General features: G+C 36.4%; 1 protein-coding gene across 1 annotated transcript in view; it reads left to right on the forward strand.

The window, feature by feature from the left end:
- LOC110463120 (carbonic anhydrase 4-like) overlaps positions 1-12,067 on the forward strand; it is a 32,734-nt gene extending 20,667 nt beyond the window's left edge. Inside the window, exons 3-7 of the mRNA XM_021517481.1 lie at positions 73-206; positions 698-799; positions 3,977-4,040; positions 4,985-5,124; positions 9,846-12,067. Of these exons, the coding sequence (XP_021373156.1) occupies positions 73-206; positions 698-799; positions 3,977-4,040; positions 4,985-5,124; positions 9,846-10,034 (629 nt within the window). The 3' untranslated portion in view covers positions 10,035-12,067. The remainder of the gene's footprint in view (positions 1-72; positions 207-697; positions 800-3,976; positions 4,041-4,984; positions 5,125-9,845) is intronic.
- Positions 12,068-18,863: the final 6,796 nt, after the last annotated feature.

Raw genomic sequence — 18,863 nt, forward strand, 5'->3', positions numbered from 1 at the left:
GCACGACCTGTTGTATTCTTTACTAGTCAAATAATGGAAAGAGTTAGTGTAAACATGATTATCTGCCCTTAGTCAACATGGACCTGGAGGGGGAACTGTACGTGAGCGGAGGGGGTTTTGTGGACAGATATAAGGCCGATCGAATCACCATGCTTATGGACAACTCTACTATACACCTGTACAATAAACGACAGTTTGCGATGCAGGTACACCTGTTAGAATTTTCAGTTATTACTGTTGGTACATCTGTTATAATAAGTGTTATTTAAACAATAATTCTTTTATTGCAGTTTATATAGTTACATTTTTTATATCAATAAAAATATCATTTATAATAGAACTTTTGAAGCCTTTTGATATCGCTCGATACATGGTCTGTATTTCAGGTTAATAAAACTATGTATCCACCTCAGCAAAAGGCTTTAATTTTATATAAAAGTTTATTAATATAAATATACTATAAGTTTTATTACATTAATTTGACAATAATTACAACAATAGTACTGTGTAATTCTAACCTGTTATCAACTGAATTTGTTTAAAATATTTTCTTTTTTATTTCTAAATATTTCCTAATTAATAAGACAAGATATATCATACAACATCGACATTTAATAAGGAACTTGTTTCTTTATTTCTGTCCGTAATATGATATCCACCATGGCTGAAGATAAACTTCCTTTTTGTTCTATTCCAGATATACATCCTCAGCTATAACACCAAGTACGTAAACGTAACAATGGCCACTGGTCAGGCCGACGGACTGGCCGTCCTTTCTTTCTGGGTCCAAGATACTCAGGTAAAATTAAGTAAAAACAGCACTGTATACTATTTTCACAATTTGTTATAATTTTCCTGCTATTTTCTGATGTCATGGCCATTCTATCGTGCTGATGCTATTACATCGTGCCATCGCTGTTATTGTTTCGTAATAGTATTTCGCTATGGTAATTATATATAGGTTTATCTTACTATTTCTTTTGATCATTATATCATGTTATTTCCAAATTATTCGGCAAAGGGAAACATTTTTACTTTCTTGTTAAAAATAGATTTTTGATAAATACGGAAACCTAAGTATCTGTAATACTATCTCAAACTTTGTTTTAGTATCCATTTCTAAGAGTTTAGAAGGTTTCCTTGTTATTGTGTTACATCGGATTTGGCGACACTTTAAAAATGTAAAAACAATACCAATAGAGGCACTGGGGTCCTGTTGTTCAAAGTAAAGTCCGCTGAACGGCATGTTATTCACAGTCATTTTTATGATCTCGACAGTTCAAGATACGTTACATGTCTTATTTCGAACAGTCGAATTATCAAGTCGAAAATTCGAGTTATTATGTCGAATCATTGAGATAGTTATTTGCTATTTATTTTTTTCTCCGTTGCCCTAATGCTATTTTGTATTAACTAAAACAAAGTAAATGTAAAAGAAATAAAAACTTAGAAATAGCAATGAATTGATGTTTCGTTACCTCGTGTACAGTTTCATTACCTCGTGTAGTGATTAATGTTTTACTCTCTAATGACGATCACGACATTCTGCTACATTCTACATGTCTATGTTCAAGGGGGAAATTAAATCGCACTGCAAGTCGTTTGGGGCAACTAGTATCGAAATGTTTCCTTCTCTACTACCCGATCAGTTGTTCCAATCTGGAATCTTCTCCCCGACCCAATCAGTTGTTCCAATCTGGCATCTTCTCCCCGACCCAATCAGTTTTTCCAATCTTGCATCTTCTCCCCATCCCAATCAGTTTTTCCGGTCTGGCATCTTCTCCCCGACCCAATCAGTTGTTTCAATCTGGCATCTCCCCCCTTTTTCAATCGGTTGTTCCAATCTGGCATCTTCTACCCATTCCAATCAGTTTGTCCAATCTGGCATCTTTTCCCCGACCCAATCAGTTTGTCCAATCTGGAATCTTCTCCCCATCCCAATCAGTTTTTCCAATCTGGCATCTTCTCCCGGACCCAATCAGTTGTTCCAATCTGGCATCTTCTCCCCGACCCAATCACTTGTTTCAATCTGGCTTCTTCTCCCCGACCTACACTGTAATCAGTTGTTCCAATCTGGCATCATCTCACCGACCCAATCAGTTGTTCCAATCTGGCATCTCCCAACGACCCAATCGGGTGTTCCAATCTGGCTTCTTCTCATGACCCAATCAGTTGTTCCAATCTTGCATCTTCTCCCCATCCCAATCAGTTTTTCCGGTCTGGCATCTTTTCCCCGACCCAATCAGTTGTTCCAATCTGGCATCTTCCCCCCGTCCCAATCAGTTGTTCCAATCTGGCATCTTCTACCCAACCCAATCAGTTTGTCCAATCTGGCATCTTTTCCCCGACCCAATCAGTGTGTCCAATCTGGCATCTTCTCCCCATTCCAATCAGTTTTTTCCAATCTGGCATCTTCTCCCGGACCCAATCAGTTGTTCCAATCTGGCATCTTCTCCCCGACCCAATCACTTGTTTCAATCTAGCTTCTTCTCCCCGACCTAATCAGTTTTTCCAATCTGGCATCATCTCCCCGTCCCAATCAGTTGTACCAATCTGGCATCTTCTCCCCGACCCAATCAGTTGTACCAATCTGGCATCTTCTCCCCTACCCAATCTGTTGTTCCAATCTGGCATCTTCTCCCTGACCCAATCAGTTGTTCAAATCTGGCATCTTCCCCCCGTCCCAATCAGTTGTTACAATCTGGCATCTTCTCCCCATCCCAATCAGTTTTTCCAGTCTGGCATCTTCTCCCCGACCCAATAAATTGTTCCAATCTGGCATCTTCTCCCCATCCCAATCAGTTTTTCCAGTCTGGCATCTTCTCCCCGACCCTATCAGTTGTTCCAATCTGGCATCTCCCAACGACCCAATCGGGTGTTCCAATCTGGCTTCTTCTCATGACCCAATCAGTTGTTCCAATCTGGCATCTTCTGCCCCACCCAATCAGTTGTTCCAATCTGGCATGTTCTCCCCGACCCAATCTGTTGTTCCAATCTGGCATCTTGTCCCCGACCCAATCACTTGTTCCAATCTGGCATCTTCTCCTCGACCCAATCAGTTTGTCCAATCTGGCATCTTCTCATGACTCAATCACTTGTTTCAATCTGGCATTTTCTACCCGATCCAATCAGTTTTTCCAATCTGGCATCTTCTCCGCATCCCATTCAGTTTGTTCATCTGGCATCTTCTCATGACTCAATCAGTTGTTTCAATCTGGCATCTTCTGCCCGAACCAATCAGTTTTTCCAATCTGGCATCATCTCCCCGTCCCAATCAGTTGTTCCAATCTGGCTTCTTCTCATGACCCAATCAGTTGTTCCAATCTGGCATCTTCTCCCCGACCCTATCAGTTGTTCCAATCTGGCATCTTCCCACCGATCCAATTGGGTGTTCCAAACTGTCATCTTCTCCCCGACCCAAGCAGTTGTTCCAATCTGGCATCTTCTCCCTTACCCAATCAGTTGTTCCAATTTGGCACCTTCCCCCCGTCCCAATCAGTTGTTCCAATCTGGCATCTTCTGCCCGACCCAATCAGTTGTTCCAATCTGGCATCTTCTCATCCCAATCAGTTTGTCCAATCCGGCATCTTCAAATGACCCAATCAGTTGTTCCAATCTGGCATCATCTCCCCGTCCCAATCAGTTGTTTCAATCTGGCATCTTCTACTCGATCCAATCAGTTCGTCCAATCTGGCATCTTCTCCTCATCCCAATCAGTTTTTCCAATCTGGCATCTTCTCATGACTCAATCAGTTGTTTCAATCTGGCATCTTCTGCCCGAACCGTAAAAGAACTTTATTATACATGTGACATGCGTGAATAAGAGTCGTCTTTCACCATCTATAATTCAAACATCTATATACATATATTTATGTAGTAGTGATAGGATTCTGCAAAGATATTAAATCAAATATGATATAAATGATTTTTTGTTTCTTTTAAGACAATGCGCTAACTCTACTTCTTGTATTTTCAGACAAGTACAAACTCGGATCTTTTTCCGACTTTCAAAAGTATTGTCAAAGATGATGGACGAGCTGGTAAATATTAAATATCATTTTTGGAAAGGAATAAATAAAAAAATGTTTATTTAAAGGACGATCTGATCTTTCTTCATGTATCATGATTGTTACGTACCTACATGCCATTATAGTATAAGTACATGTATATACACTAATATCCCATCTCTTTCTGAATACAACAAAAAACACACAATACACATGTATTTGTTAATCATCACTGACAATATCGTACACTGATCTGTGGAGGGTTAAAGGGACATAATTCTGATTAAACTGTTTTCTTAGTTTTAATAACTTAAGTGATTATTTTAGTTATTTTTCTTTTATCTTTTAATATTATATTTCCTTATTTTAACATTATAAATTGTTTTTGTTCATCATTGAAGAATTTTGTTTCTGTTACATTCTTATTCCAATTTACCACGTTATAAAATATATTGTGTTTTGAAATTTTAGATTTTAGCCGGCCATTTTTTCGCCCATCCAAGTCACCTCTTTCCTCGTTATTGATAATTTTGCCCGTACTGTAAGATACCATTTAAGTTGTTTACACATCAAAATGTACTCTACTGAAGAGATGTTTTAAATTAACCGATTTTCCCACTAATAATGTGACCGGTAACACTTGACACTAGTGATAATGGCTTTCTGTTTGTTTCCTGGAATAACTATATTTCTGAGTATATTCTCTGAGACAAGTCTATATTTCTGAGTACTCCCTGAGACAAGTGCTATATTTCTGAGTATTCCCTGAGACAAGTGCTATATTTCTGAGTATTCCCTGAAACAAGTGCTATATATATCTCGTTATTTCATGAGACCAGTGATCTCCATTTAGCTACTTTTATAACACCATCTAGCAATTTTTAATTACAGATATACCTTGTATATATATGTTTAAACCCAAGACTTTTTGTTCACTATTTAAATCTAACTTGTACATTGTATTCTTCATATTTTAGATTCTGTGAATCTTCGGAAGATATTTCCCCAATACCTCCAGAAGTTTTTCCAGTATCACGGCAAGCTAGGACCTATGTATCCATCTTGTGACGTGGCCTGGAGCATTATGAATGACAGAATTCTCCTTCATAAGGACCAGGTACGAGCGTTACACTCTGTCTCATTGAATCACTAGTCTATATAGTCAACTTGACTTATGTTTTACTAGAGCATCATTATCCTTCGTCGTCTCCATGTAATTATAGCGTTGCTATTGATTGTGAATTTAAATTCCATGTAGTATTTTTTTCAATATTGGTGTCCTAATTTTGAATATAATGTGTTTTGTTTCTCTTGTAAAGGTTGCATTTTTCTGTATATTTGTTTGATCAACCAGTTTTCTTTACTATATTGATCAAAAAACGACTTAAAGAAGCACAATATATAATTAAATGAAATCTTATCCAAAGGTGTTAGTAAAAAAGTGATGAATCATGGTTTTATGTATAAGTAGGTAAATTGCATGTGTTATAATATTCAAGGATAAAAACAACCTTTTAAAACTGGTTTCTTAGGATATTTGCTGCCTTTCAATTAAGTGTTAATCATAACTATTAATGATCAGTGGTTAAGATGAAAGATAAGGTATTCCCCTAATCTCCATTCTCAAGGCGTTACGTTCACTTACCCTTTCTGCACCCCGGGAATATCCGAGGACAAAATTGAGGCACGCGGCTAGCTATCTGTTTGGCCTGGAATGAACACAAATCAATCAATAATTTGATACCTGGTCAATTGAATGTTACAGAGAAACGATACAAAACGAAACGAAGCAATGGTACCGTTACGATGCCGCGCGATCCTCTTTATGTACATTACATGATCAAACTGGTCCATTTGTTTTGTTGATAAGGTGGCACGTGCATAGGCTTCGATTTTGTCATGGAATATTGCAGTGGTGCAAATAACGCAAGTCTATGATGCCTGAACGCCTGAACGTGTACTTATAGCGTATTCATCTTAACGTTAATACTTAACTATGCTGTATACTGGTAATTTATTCCCGGTGTATTCCCCTAAACTTATGCTTAATAGTGTATTGCCGTGAACAATTGTTGTTAAACTTTGTTTCGTACTGGAAGTGTACAGAATTCTACTAAACGTTATTGAGAAGTTATACAATGTTCAAGTAATGTATTTTCCTAGACGTAATGTATGGATGTATCTTTGATATATACTCGTGGTTACCTGTATTTACCTTTACATAAATGTGTTACTTTGTCATATTATGCGTAGTGTATTTACCTCAACGTTCGATAGACGTGCCATCACATTTTTGCAACGTATTCAATTTGTTTTGTTGATAAGGTGGCACGTGCATAGGCTTCGATTTTGTCATGGAATATTGCAGTGGTGCAAATAACGCAAGTCTATGATGCCTGAACGAGTAAACTTACTGCAACATACTGGGTTGAACTTTAGACAACAGTTGTTGTAATGTGAGGTGAGCTTGTATCTCGTGTTTGGTATATTGGGTTATACTCCAGACAACAGTCGTTGTAATGTGAGGTGAGCTTGTATCTCGTGTTTGGTATATTGGGTTATACTCCAGACGACAGTCGTTGTAATGTGAGGTGAGCTTGTATCTCGTGTTTGGTATATTGGGTTATACTCCAGACGACAGTCGTTGTAATGTGAGGTGAGCTTGTATCTCGTGTTTGGTATATTGGGTTATACTCCAGACGACAGTCGTTGTAATGTGAGGTGAGCTTGTATCTCGTGTTTGGTATATTGGGTTATACTCCAGACGACAGTCGTTGTAATGTGAGGTGAGCTTGTATCTCGTGTTTGGTATATTGGGTTATACTCCAGACGACAGTCGTTGTAATGTGAGGTGAGCTTGTATCTCGTGTTTGGTATATTGGGTTATACTCCAGACGACAGTCGTTGTAATGTGAGGTGAGCTTGTATCTCGTGTTTGGTATATTGGGTTATACTCCAGACGACAGTCGTTGTAATGTGAGGTGAGCTTGTATCTCGTGTTTGGTATATTGGGTTATACTCCAGACGACAGTCGTTGTAATGTGAGGTGAGCTTGTATCTCGTGTTTGGTATATTGGGTTATACTCCAGACGACAGTCGTTGTAATGTGAGGTGAGCTTGTATCTCGTGTTTGGTATATTGGGTTATACTCCAGACGACAGTCGTTGTAATGTGAGGTGAGCTTGTATCTCGTGTTTGGTATATTGGGTTATACTCCAGACGACAGTCGTTGTAATGTGAGGTGAGCTTGTATCTCGTGTTTGGTATATTGGGTTATACTCCAGACAACAGTCGTTGTAATGTGAGGTGAGCTTGTATCTCGTGTTTGGTATATTGGGTTATACTCCAGACGACAGTTATTGTAAGGTCGGATGAGCTTGTATCTCGTGTTTGGTATATTGGGTTATACACCAGACAACAGTCGTTGTAATGTGAGGTGAGCTTGTATCTCGTGTTTGATATATTGGGTTATACTCCAGACGACAGTCGTTGTAATGTGAGGTGAGCTTGTATCTCGTGTTTGGTATATTGGGTTATACTCCAGGCAACATTCACTGTTAGGTGGGTAAGCTGGTATGTTTTGTTTGTTATACTGGGTTATACTTCAGACAACAGTCGTTGTTAGATGAGGTGAGTTTGAATGCGTTTGTTTTTATATTGTATGGTTATTGCTTAACTGTCGTGTCGTCATGTCATAGCATTGTGTGTTTCAGTGTTGTGATATACTATGTTGCGATATAAATGCTAACGGTATTATGACATTATATTTTGAAACAATAATGGTGCTGTGTTGTGGAATAACAATCTGTTGTGACGTTTTGACATTAAATGTTTGGTTTAATAGTCACTGTGTGGTGATATGACGTTATATAACGTTCAATGTGTGGTGATATAACCTTATGTTACGTTCACTGTGTGGTGATATAACGTTATGTAACGTTCACTGTGTGGTGATATGACGTTATATAACGTTCAATGTGTGGTGCTATGACCTTATGTTACGTTCACTGTGTGGTGATATAACGTTATGTAACGTTCACTTGTAACGTTCATTGTGTGGTGATATAACGTTATGTAACGTTCACTGTGTGGTGATATAACGTTATGTAACGTTCACTGTGTGGTGATATAACGTTATGTAACGTTCATTGTGTGGTGATATAACGTTATGTAACGTTCATTGTGTGGTGATATAACGTTATGTAACGTTCACTGTGTGGTGATATAACGTTATGTAACGTTCACTGTGTGGTGATATAACGTTATGTAACGTTCACTGTGTGGTGATATAACGTTATGTAACGTTCACTGTGTGGTGATATAACGTTATGTAACGTTCACTGTGTGGTGATATAACGTTATGTAACGTTCACTGTGTGGTGATATAACGTTATGTAACGTTCACTGTGTGGTGATATAACGTTATGTAACGTTCACTGTGTGGTGATATAACGTTATGTAACGTTCACTGTGTGGTGATATAACGTTATGTAACGTTCATTGTGTGGTGATATAACGTTATGTAACGTTCATTGTGTGGTGATATAACGTTATGTAACGTTCACTGTGTGGTGATATAACGTTATGTAACGTTCACTGTGTGGTGATATAACGTTATGTAACGTTCACTGTGTGGTGATATAACGTTATGTAACGTTCATTGTGTGGTGATATAACGTTATGTAACGTTCATTGTGTGGTGATATAACGTTATGTAACGTTCACTGTGTGGTGATATAACGTTATGTAACGTTCACTGTGTGGTGATATAACGTTATGTAACGTTCATTGTGTGGTGATATAACGTTATGTAACGTTCATTGTGTGGTGATATAACGTTATGTAACGTTCACTGTGTGGTGATATAACGTTATGTAACGTTCACTGTGTGGTGATATAACGTTATGTAACGTTCACTGTGTGGTGATATAACGTTATGTAACGTTCACTGTGTGGTGATATAACGTTATGTAACGTTCACTGTGTGGTGATATAACGTTATGTAACGTTCATTGTGTGGTGATATAACGTTATGTAACGTTCATTGTGTGGTGATATAACGTTATGTAACGTTCACTGTGTGGTGATATAACGTTATGTAACGTTCACTGTGTGGTGATATAACGTTATGTAACGTTCACTGTGTGGTGATATAACGTTATGTAACGTTCACTGTGTGGTGATATAACGTTATGTAACGTTCACTGTGTGGTGATATAACGTTATGTAACGTTCACTGTGTGGTGATATAACGTTATGTAACGTTCACTGTGTGGTGATATAACGTTATGTAACGTTCACTGTGTGGTGATATAACGTTATGTAACGTTCACTGTGTGGTGATATAACGTTATGTAACGTTCACTGTGTGGTGATATAACGTTATGTAACGTTCACTGTGTGGTGATATAACGTTATGTAACGTTCACTGTGTGGTGATATAACGTTATGTAACGTTCACTGTGTGGTGATATAACGTTATGTAACGTTCACTGTGTGGTGATATAACGTTATGTGCCTTGGCACCGTTTTGTTGTATCTAGCTCTGTATTGATTTTCTAGCGTATATCCCATTCACATTAGTATGCCCCCTCGAGGTTTTAGTACACTACAGGGGATACGATGAATCCATACTTTTGAATGTCTTGGTTTTAAATAATATACAGGTTATATGTCTTTGTCTTGTCTGTTAAAAACTTTGGTTACCATGGTAACGCATACGAAGTGTCCCACAGTGTTATTTGATCAATGATAGCTAGGTGCAGTGATGGCAAAGCTCCCACCGTGTTATTGATTTGTCTGGCGCGTGTGGTACTGATGTTTTCCTCTGTGTTGTAGATTCAAACGTTGCGATCGCAGTTCCCGACCTCCCAGAGGAAGACCAGTACCAGAAGCAATGGTGCACCATCAATAACACGCAATTACAAACTGTCTACAGAGTCGTCCGCCCCAGCCTTAAACATCAACACTCTTCTCACCATTTGTGCAGTCGCTCTGTGCTCCCTCAGTGTTACATTTAACATGTAGGCGCATATATTACAAATTCATTTGTTTTCATTTATTAATTTAAGATTGAACAGGGATGTGCAAATGCTCTAATTTTGTTTTTATATAACGAGACACAGTATTCAAGGATTCAAATGATCTCGACCGAGTTTTAAAGGTCTTTATTCCCTTTTAAGCCTAAAACGAAATGCTCAATAATAAGTGAAATAGAAGTAATGATAAAAACCTGATGGGAGTCGCTTTTGGGTAGCTTACAGTGGGTTTTTTTAAGATAACAGTGTTATACACGTGGACTGGTTTGACATAACGTAGTTGTAAAGAAAAACATCGAGTTGACTAGTTTTGTTCTTTAAATGGTTAACATAATATGTAAATAGATAAAACTCCTTCTAGGTTTTTTTTCAAACATATTGCCCAACATTACCATACCATCTATCTAGTCAAGGGAAGTTTCACCTTTAAAAAGAGAATACACTGTTAATTGGATAGAAGATACGAAGAAATGCATTATTGTGTGTGTCGGTAGCGTCGAGAGAACATATACTATAGTCTCTATGCAAAAATTGCTAAGCCACCGTACCTACCTGCTATATGCTAATTAAAGTCACTCCTTTATTGTTCTTGCTTAATAATTTAAAACTTGCTACGCATTTTAACGACTAATACTTAAGATATGTTTTATAGTTTTTCTTAATGAGAAACGCTTTTTGGAAATAACATGTATTTTACTGTGACTTTAAGTTAGTATAGATTTTTAAAGCCTTGTATTATCGGCATTATGCGTCATTGTTTTGTGCTGCTCGAAAAGCGTGAATTCGCAACCAACGTCACTGACTAGCATATTTGTCCTTTTCTCAAATGTATTCCATGTTAGTGCTGACAACAGGTTTTATTCCATTTACATTATTATCATACAAAGTTGATGTCGTCACACAATATTTATGAGCTAGCTTATAGAAGAATGAATATATTGAGAATGTTAAAACACAAATTGGATAGAAAAAGTCTCACAACAATATTTACCTCTTTTATTAGACCAATACTTGAATATGGGTATGTAGTATGGGATTACTGTAGTAACCAAAATAAAAATATTCTTGAGTCAATCCAGCTAGAGGCATTAAGAATTATAACAGATTGTGTAGACGGACCTCCCATTGTAAGCTTTATGCAGAAACTGGACTTGAATCACTTTGTTGTAGGCGAAAAAATCATAAATTAGTACTTATGTTCAAAATTTTAAATAATGAATCGCCTTATTACATAGAAGACATCATTGAACCATACCTTCACAGCAATATAAATGTAAGATACCACTAAGAAATAGCCGTATTTTCAATCCCCCTTCCCGTAGAACTGAGAATTATTTCAATAGTTATTTTCCCTCAATGTGGAGAGAATTTAAACTTCTATCTGCAGAAACTTTAAATGCTACTTCCCTTCAACAATTTAAAAATGTCATCAAGTCTGATAATATGAACAACACTGAAGAAGTTGCTATCACATTTAAATACTATGGGCCAAGACAATTTAATATCATAATTTGTCAACTAAGAAACCATGCTACTGTAGCAACCTAAATAATGACTTATGTATGAATCATCTGAATGACACACCAGCATGTAGATGTGGACATGAAAATGAAAATGCATTTCATTTTATATTTGAATGCCCACTCTATAACAACATTAGAATGCATTTAGTATAACTTGTAACCATGGTCATTTTAATCTAAATCTAAATCAACAGATCCATTTTACAAAGTATACTACATTTGTCAAACTAATAGGCTTGATATTTAATCTCACTCACAGGTAAACTTTACATTGAAAGAGATGCTATTATTTATAGGTTCATGATCACTCTGCTAATAAGTATTGATACTGGTGTATATATATCTTTACAACATATCTGGTATTCGTCTGGACTGGATGGAATTTATGAGTGTACTATTCTATAACCTGTTCTAACTATTTCATAGTTACATGAATATTCTATAGTGCTTTGTTAAAGAAATTTTAAGAGAATCAACTCCAATAATAGATAACAATAACTACATTTTCCTATATGAATCCATATCATATTGTGAAATTTTACAAAATGTTTATTTCTTGTTTATTTCTTGGTAAGTTATCCTATATATCCAGGGGGTGAATGGCCAATGTGTTGATATACAGGGACTTTTGGGCCTGTATCCCTTGGATTTTATGTAGGAGAGGTTGTCGATAAATATACATGATTTATTTAATTATTAATATCCAAAACATAAACAGCAAAAGATTAAATAAAAGTAGTTAAATGTTCATTTCACAAGCTAAATTTGAGTTATCTCCCCTGTACTGTTTAATTAGATTGTTATGACAGAATGTTTGTAAATAAGTTTGGAAAGGATTTAAATAGGCCTAGCCAGCTGATGTCAAATCCAATTGACATATATAAAGTCGATAAAATCTGTTGAATTGAAATGTCGTCACACACATACATTTGTTGTGAATATCTGTGCATTTCTAAATCTAATTTTTGCTGAATATTGATTATAGGTATCCTGTTTATATTCCTCTGTGTTTTGAGAATATGAATTTCAAATATAAATCCTTTCACTTTTTTTCAAGATGACATTTAACCTTCTCACGTTGCCTATAAATAATTTTAGATATTCATGTAAGCAGTACATTGTGGCCCTGCGCATTCACCATTGATTATTAAACAGATTATTATTGATATCGACTTACTACAAGATGCAATATATGTATTAGGAACTATTTATGACCAAATATATATAACTTGCGCTAATTAATTGAAATCTTCCAATAAAATGTGTATATAATCATTGAAACTTATACAGCGAACATGAAGCAACTTTACAAATAATTTAAGGACAAAATTTGATCAAAGGATATTAATTGCACAAAAGCGTATATCTATTGCATTTTGTATTTGAAGCGTTCATTTGATCAGTTTTCCATGGTATTTCAAGCTTTCGACACAACTATTTGGTATGGTGTGTCGAGCGTACAACTGAACTATTCGTTGAAGTGTGCCAAACCAAGATATATTTAGTACTTAGCACATCAAAACTTTTTATCGCATTCATGATATAGTGATCTATGTATTGTAAACGTAGTGTCGTTCGTATTCTATAATTGATGTACTGTATGGGAGAATACGGACGCTATATACTGAAAATATATTGTGGATGCAAATTGTGTTGTTATTGCAAATAGTATGTTTGCATATTCGGAATAAGATTCATCAGTTTGGTATGAATAAAAAGGCTAAGTTTGTTTTGAACGCAAACAGGAATTGCAAACTTATTTGCGAGCTTTCGGAAACGTTGGTTTCCTTTGTCAAACAGAGAGCTAAGTGACAGGTGAAAACATTACACTAAGCCACAGTGGGCCTAAATGATTTTCAGGAACATCAAATAACTGTCTCTATGATTCCTGACAGCTGACTTTACTTGATTCGGTCCACTGAGGCTAAGTGAGGTGTTTTCAGCAGTTACGAGTCGAGACATCGGTCTTTTACACTCTTCGAAAATTCGCACAATTAGTTTTCAATTCCTGTTTGTGTTCACAATAGCTTTAGCCTTTAGTGTGTTTGAAGATTTAATTGTTAAATATCCAATAGTGTTAAGCTTGATACGTCATTGTCGGGGTTCATCCTTTTGTGGTGTTTATCTTATTTTGTTGATAACATGCTGTAGAATGACTCCCACTGAGCTCCAATCTCTCTTTGTTTAAACATATGAACACTATATACCAATGACCGTTTTTGCTTGAGTTGAATGACACTGCAGGAAAACTTAATACCAACGGAAATAATTTGCATTGGTGTTCGTTCTGCCTTGAATGAAAGGCTTAGGCATTATCTACCAGAACGAGGTTTACATTATCGCTGTTTGTCAAAACATTGTAAACATTTTTTTGTAAGTTATTTTATTGATTGTTATTTCACCTTAGTAACTATTTCATCGTGATGATATTCTTTTAGATGTTTAACTCTGTGCTAAGATATTATATAGTATATATTAATATGTGACTGATTGTAATTACTACACAAAGTATGCAATTTGTATTGAATACTGTCTCTGCTTAATATTGGTTTTATGTTTTTACATTTTCCATTTTAAACTTACAGATATGCGCTTAAGTGTCCATTTTATTAATCTCTCACTATCTACATACATGATATTTATGTCAAGTAGATTCCTATCTTATATAATAGCTATCGTAGAAAATGTGTGATATATTATCATTGTTAATACTCCCCACACTACACGAATGCAGGTTATTGATATGCAATATACGTTTCCATTGGTGTATAATTATGTCCACAAAATATACGGTAGCTTAAATCAGAGGTTTCGATATTGCAAATATTTCGACGTATCGAACAAGAGTAAATTTCATATCAAATTTAGCCATGCGTTATTTAGAACACTAATTAATTAAAACCTATTGCTCATTTTGAATGATTCGTCTAGGTCCTATTCCAATATTTGCAAACACCAAGTTTGGATTTTGATGACCAGATTCTTACAAATTACTGTCAGGAGGCATGGAAAACTGAGCGTCATGACATCTTCGACTATTATATTTTGGAAGTTACGTTAATGACCTATAATAAACCCAAGGCCATATATCTCTTTTAATATCGTCTGCTGTGATACTGTGATCGATCGACAGCAGACTAATTCTGGGGTCAAGGTCGGTACATGTATCTCCCTTCCCCTTGATTAGCTCGGTCCATGTGGCCTAACGACATGAAGCTTCATTGTATATAACTAAAGAACCAATTAAAACATTGTTGAGTTATGTAAGGAAATGGATAATATGTGCTATTTAGAATATTGTTGCTATAGCATGTCATATTAAATACATAATCATCTATAGTCCTGTGGACGGTGTCTTCTTCCAACCTTTCAGGAATGTATGCTATAGCCTCGTACGTGTATTACAAATGTAAATATAATAAAACTGGAATGTTAGTTTCTTTTATTGTCTTTGTAATGTTTTCATGGTTTATCGACTTTGAACCCATTATGCCATGAGTCGTTGCTAAATTCATAGAACTTTCTACATCATACTCATGGTATCTTCATTTGTAAGCAAAAATACACGATATGAGATATCAGAAATTACTCCGAAATGCTAGTCCTTATACCAACCACTGGATAACATTGTTGGCATATATCAAATATGCATGAGATTTTAAATATAATGGCATGTTACCAAAGAGGCTTAAAACAAGCATGTGTGTGTCGTTGGCAAGGATTTGAACATTCTTGTGTGTGTTGTTATTAAGGATTAAGACGTGCTTGTGTGTTGTTGATGAGGATTAAGACATGCTTGTGTGTGTTGTTGATGAGGATTAATACTTGCTTGTGTGTGTTGTTGATGAGGATTAAGACATGCTTCTGTGCGTTGTTGATGAGGATTAATACATGCTTGTGTGTGTTGTTGATGAGGATTTAGAGATGCTTGTGTGTGTTGTTGATGAATATTAAGACATGCTTGTGTGCGTTGTTAATGAGGCTTAAGACATGCTTGTGTGTTGTTGATGAGGATTAAGACATGCTTGTGTGTGTTGTTGATGAGGATTTTAAGGTGGCTCCACACATCGTCATCAGCGTCCATTTTCGTGACGTACTTCCGGAAAAAGTACAGCTCGGACTCAATTATCTTGATCGAAATGTGCATGCACACCGTAACGGTCAAACCGTATTGCGTATCAGCCATTCAATATCGTAGTGCAAATCATAGTAACACCTGGGCCGTTTTCGTTTAAACGGTCAAACCGATCGGACCACTGTTGTTCGTTTATTAAATAAGGTTGGACCTTGTAATCTGATGATGCTTTCAGGCGAGCCTTGAGAAAGCCTTGCAAGGCCTGCATACACATTTGCAGGTCCGCAAGGATTTATACCCGAAATTGTTCCATTTGTAAACGGTCAAACCGGTTGCTCCGCATAAACGAACAGGCCCCTGGTAAACAATAGTACACGTGCGTGCCGATGATATGTCAACACCCGATATCGAGATTTTACCGGGAAATGTATAATCACACGTATTTCAGGAATAAAGCTTTCCAATTCATACACATAAACAGACTCACGGGAAAACAGTGGCATGAGATCAAACGACCTCAAGAAGGTCATATAGGAAACGCATGGAATGCGGACGTACCGACCTCACATGTGCATATCACGTGCTTACACGAGTTCATAAGCTCGAGGTCGTTACGATTTTCGCTGTTGAGGGAGTTTCGCTCTGTCGATTAAATCGTGTTTACAAATGTAGTCTACTTACTCTGTGAAAATATTTTTTTGTAAAATATCAAGATACCTATGAAATGCATGTGTGAGTGCACGTGAGAACGGCATACCATGCGATAGCCTCTGGTCACATATGTACCTGACATGTAATTATAAATATACCGTGAGTTAGCGGACTGTGGAATGATGTCCAAAGTGTACATGACTGAGGGTAATTTGGTTCCATTAAAGAACAATAAATTGATAATTTTGATATCATATTTTTNTTCCCATTCTATATGTATAGATCTTTGTGTCCTGTTTGCTTTAAACTTGTAGATAATCACTTTTATCCGTACAAATTCAATAAAAAAACACTTCGTGTAACATGTGTTACATATTTTGCGATAAATAAAATATTTGTAGGGTTAATTAAAAATGCTTCTTTTCATTTTATTATTGTTGTTATTGTTCCGAACAATGCCACACACAAAAAAACCCGGAAAATATTAAAATTGATGAAAATTCAATTTTTTGGTATTTTTTCCAAAAAAGTCCCCAAACTATCGGAATGTTTAGATTTTCATAAAATCAACTCTACATAGTTGCATAACCATTATATGAAAGTTTCAACGATTTTTGCTGGTTAATTGCGAAAGTGTGGAGCCACCTTAAGACATGCTTGTGTGTGTTGTTGATGAGGATTTAGACATGCTTGTGTGTGTTGTTGATGAAGATTAAGACATGCTTGTGTGCGTTGTTAATGAGGATTAAGACATGCTTGTGTGTGTTGTTGATGAGGATTAAGACATGGTTGTGTGTGTTGTTGATGAGGAATAAGACATGGTCGTGTGTGTTGTTGATCAGGAATAAGACATGCTTGTGTGTGTTGATGATGAAGAATAAGACGTGCTTGTGTGTTGTAGATAAGGATTAAAACATGCTTGTGTGTGTTGTTGATGAAGATGTAGACATGCTTGTGAGTGTTGTTGATAAAAAAAGACAAGTTTGTGTGTGTTGTTGATAAGGATTAAGACATGCCTGTGTGTGTTGTTGATGAGGATTAAGACATGCTTGTGAGTATGGGTTGATAAAGAAAAAGACGTGCTTGTGTGTGCTGTTGATGAATATTTAGACAGGCTTGTGTGTGTTGATGATGAGGATTAAGGCATGCTTTTGTGTGTTGTTGATGAAGATTTAGACATGCTTGTGAGTGTTGTTGATAAAAAAAGACAAGTTTGTGTGTGTTGTTGATAAGGATTAAGACATGCCTGTGTGTGTTGTTGGTAAGGATTAAGACATGCTTGTGAGTATGGGTTGATAAAGAAAAAGACGTGCTTGTGTGTGCTGTTGATGAATATTTAGACAGGCTTGTGTGTGTTGATGATGAGGATTAAGACATGCTTTTGTGTGTTGTTGATGAAGATTTAGACATGTTTGTGTGTGTTGTTGATGAAGATTAAGACATGCTTGTGAGTGTTGTTGATTAAGAAAAATACATGTTTGTGTGTGTTGTTGATGAGGATTAAGACATGCTTGTGTGTGTTGTTGATGAGGATTAAGACATGCCTGTGGGTGTTGTTGATGAGGATTAAGACATGCCTGTGTGTGTTGTTGGTAAGGATTAAGACATGCTTGTGAGTATGGGTTGATAAAGAAAAAGACGTGCTTGTGTGTGCTGTTGATGAATATTTAGACAGGCTTGTGTGTGTTGATGATGAGGATTAAGACATGCTTTTGTGTGTTGTTGATGAAGATTTAGACATGCTTGTGTGTGTTGTTGATGAGGATTAAGACATGCCTGTGTGTGTTGTTGATGAGGATTAAGACATGCTTGCGAGTATTGTTGATAAAGATTTAGACGTCCTTGTGTGTTGTTGATGATGATTAAGACATGCTTGTGTGTGTTGTTGATGAAGATTTAGACATGCTTGTGTGTGTTGTTGATACAGAAAAAGACATGTTTGTGTGTGTTGTTGATGAAAATTTAGATAGGCTTGTGTGCGTTTTTGATCAAGATTTTAACACGCTTGTGTGTTGATCAAGAAGATTTAGACAGGCTTGTCTGTGTTATTGATGAATATGAGGATTAAGACATTCTTGGGTGGGTTTTTTTTTATACAGATAAATACATGCTTATGTGTTTTTGATGAAGATTTAGGCATACTTGTGTGTTGTTGATGATGATTTAAGCATGCTTTTGTGTGTTGTTGATGAAGATTAAGACATGCTTGTGATTATTGTTGATAAAGAAAAAGACGTGCTAGTGTGTTGTTGATGAGGATTAAGACATGTTTGTGTGTGTTGTTGATGAAGATTTAGACATGCTTGTGTGTGTTGTTGATGAAGATTAGATTTATACATGCTTGTGTGTGTTGTGATGAATATGAGGATTAAGACATTCTTGAGTGGGGGGGGGGGGGTTGATACAGATAAAGACATGCTTGTGTGTGTTTTTGATGAAGATTTAGGCATGATTGTGTGTGTAATTGATGAGGAATAAGACATGATTTCGTGTGTTGTTGATAATGATTAAAAGAAATATCCGGGTATTGTTGATCAGTGCTTAGTCATGTTTGTGTGTGTCGTTGACG

Source organism: Mizuhopecten yessoensis, unplaced genomic scaffold (genome assembly GCF_002113885.1).
Source record: "Mizuhopecten yessoensis strain PY_sf001 unplaced genomic scaffold, ASM211388v2 scaffold10867, whole genome shotgun sequence".
In the NCBI taxonomy this organism is placed as follows: Eukaryota; Metazoa; Mollusca; class Bivalvia; order Pectinida; family Pectinidae; genus Mizuhopecten; species Mizuhopecten yessoensis.